Source organism: Penaeus monodon, chromosome 34 (assembly GCF_015228065.2).
Source record: "Penaeus monodon isolate SGIC_2016 chromosome 34, NSTDA_Pmon_1, whole genome shotgun sequence".
Lineage (NCBI taxonomy): Eukaryota > Metazoa > Arthropoda > Malacostraca > Decapoda > Penaeidae > Penaeus > Penaeus monodon.
Window position 1 is genome coordinate 19,490,419 of NC_051419.1, and position 1,735 is coordinate 19,492,153.

The 1,735-nt window shown below is 47.6% G+C and overlaps 1 protein-coding gene across 1 annotated transcript in view; it reads right to left on the reverse strand.

Annotated features, from left to right (window-relative positions):
• LOC119594630 (follistatin-related protein 5-like) overlaps nucleotides 1-1,735 on the reverse strand; it is a gene marked incomplete at both ends in the record, with an annotated part of 70,881 nt that overhangs the window by 31,526 nt on the left and 37,620 nt on the right. Inside the window, 1 exon segment of the mRNA XM_037943680.1 lies at nucleotides 1,119-1,259. Coding sequence (XP_037799608.1) covers nucleotides 1,119-1,259 — 141 coding nt within the window.

Below are 1,735 nucleotides of genomic sequence, written 5' to 3' on the forward strand. Positions count from 1 at the left end.
ACCAGAAACAATTGTGAATATATACACTTTCCGAAACAATGCACTTTAAAAGCAAAGACTAAAAAATTCTCCCGTTTTCTTTACCTCTACTAGACCTTGTTTATCTCTTCTTGTTTACTCTGCTTGATACTTTATATCTCTACCAGCCATTGCTTATCCGCTCTAGCCCTTGTTTACTCACGCTACGCCTTGTTTACCTCTACTAGCCGCACTAGTCATTTAACTTCACTAGTCCTTGTTTCCTTTTCCAATCCTTTTTTACCACTACTAGCCCTTTGTTTACCCACACCAGACCTTGTTTCCTGTAATAGCTCTTTGTACTCACGCTAGTCTTGTTTACCTCTACTAGACCTTGTTTGCCCTCACTAGCCTTTGTTTACCCTCACTAGCCCTTGTTTACCCTCACTAGCCCTTGTTTGCCCTCACTAGCCCTTGTTTACCCTCACTAGCCCTTGCTTGCCCTCACTAGCCCTTGTTTGCCTCTACTAGCCCTTGTTTGCCCTCACTAGCCCTTGTTTGCCCTCACTAGACCTTGTTTACCCTCACTAGCCTTGTTTACCCTCACTAGCCCTTGTTTGCCCTCACTAGCCCTTGTTTGCCTCTACTAGCCCTTGTTTACCCTCACTAGCCCTTGTTTGCCCTCACTAGCCCTTGTTTGCCCTCACTAGACCTTGTTTGCCCTCACTAGCCCTTGTTTACCCTCACTAGCCCTTGTTTGCCCTCACTAGACCTTGTTTGCCCTCACTAGCCCTTGTTTACCCTCACTAGCCCTTGTTTGCCCTCACTAGCCCTTGTTTGCCCTCACTAGCCCTTGTTTACCCTCACTAGCCCTTGTTTGCCCTCACTAGCCCTTGTTTACCCTCACTAGACCTTGTTTGCCCTCACTAGCCCTTGTTTACCCTCACTAGCCCTTGTTTGCCCTCACTAGCCCTTGTTTACCCTCACTAGACCTTGTTTGCCCTCACTAGCCCTTGTTTACCCTCACTAGCCCTTGTTTGCCCTCACTAGCCCTTGTTTGCCCTCACTAGCCCTTGTTTGCCCTCACTAGCCCTTGTTTGCCTCTACTAGCCCTTGTTTGCCCTCACTAGACCTTGTTAACCTCTATAGCCCTTGTTTACCTGCACGAGCTCATCCCTGTCGAGAGCGCCGTTGTTGTTGGTGTCAAACTTGGAGAACATGAGGCCGACCAGGTACTCTCGCTCAGAGCCACGCCCCTTCTCTGCCATGAGCCGTGCGTGGTGGTACAGCAGGAGGTTATCCTGAGGGAGGAGCAGAGAGGTCGGGGTTAGTTCGGTTGCCGCTGGGTGATCTTGGGGGGGATTTGAGGACGGTTGGCGTGAGGGGGGGTCAGGAGCGGTTCTGTGAGGGATGGCTGAAGGTTTGAGTGGGAGGAAGGTCACGGGGGTGTAAGGTCAAAGGTGAAAGGGGTGTAAAGTCAAAGGGGTGTAAGGTCAACGGGATGTAAGGTCAAAGGGGTGAAAGGTCAAAGGGGTGTAAAGTCAAAGGGGTGTAAGGTCACGTGGGATTTGTTTGGTTGATTGTTATTTATTATATACGGGTTTATTTGTCCATGTTGTACTTTGTATGTTTATTAGCACTATTTTTCACTTATTCTTAACATTTGGAAACGATCGACTATGAATGTTCAACACGTACTGAACAATCATATGTTGTAGCACTGAATATAAGCATGAAGTGAACTAACACCCATTAATGTTTTAATAAAATTTCCCTA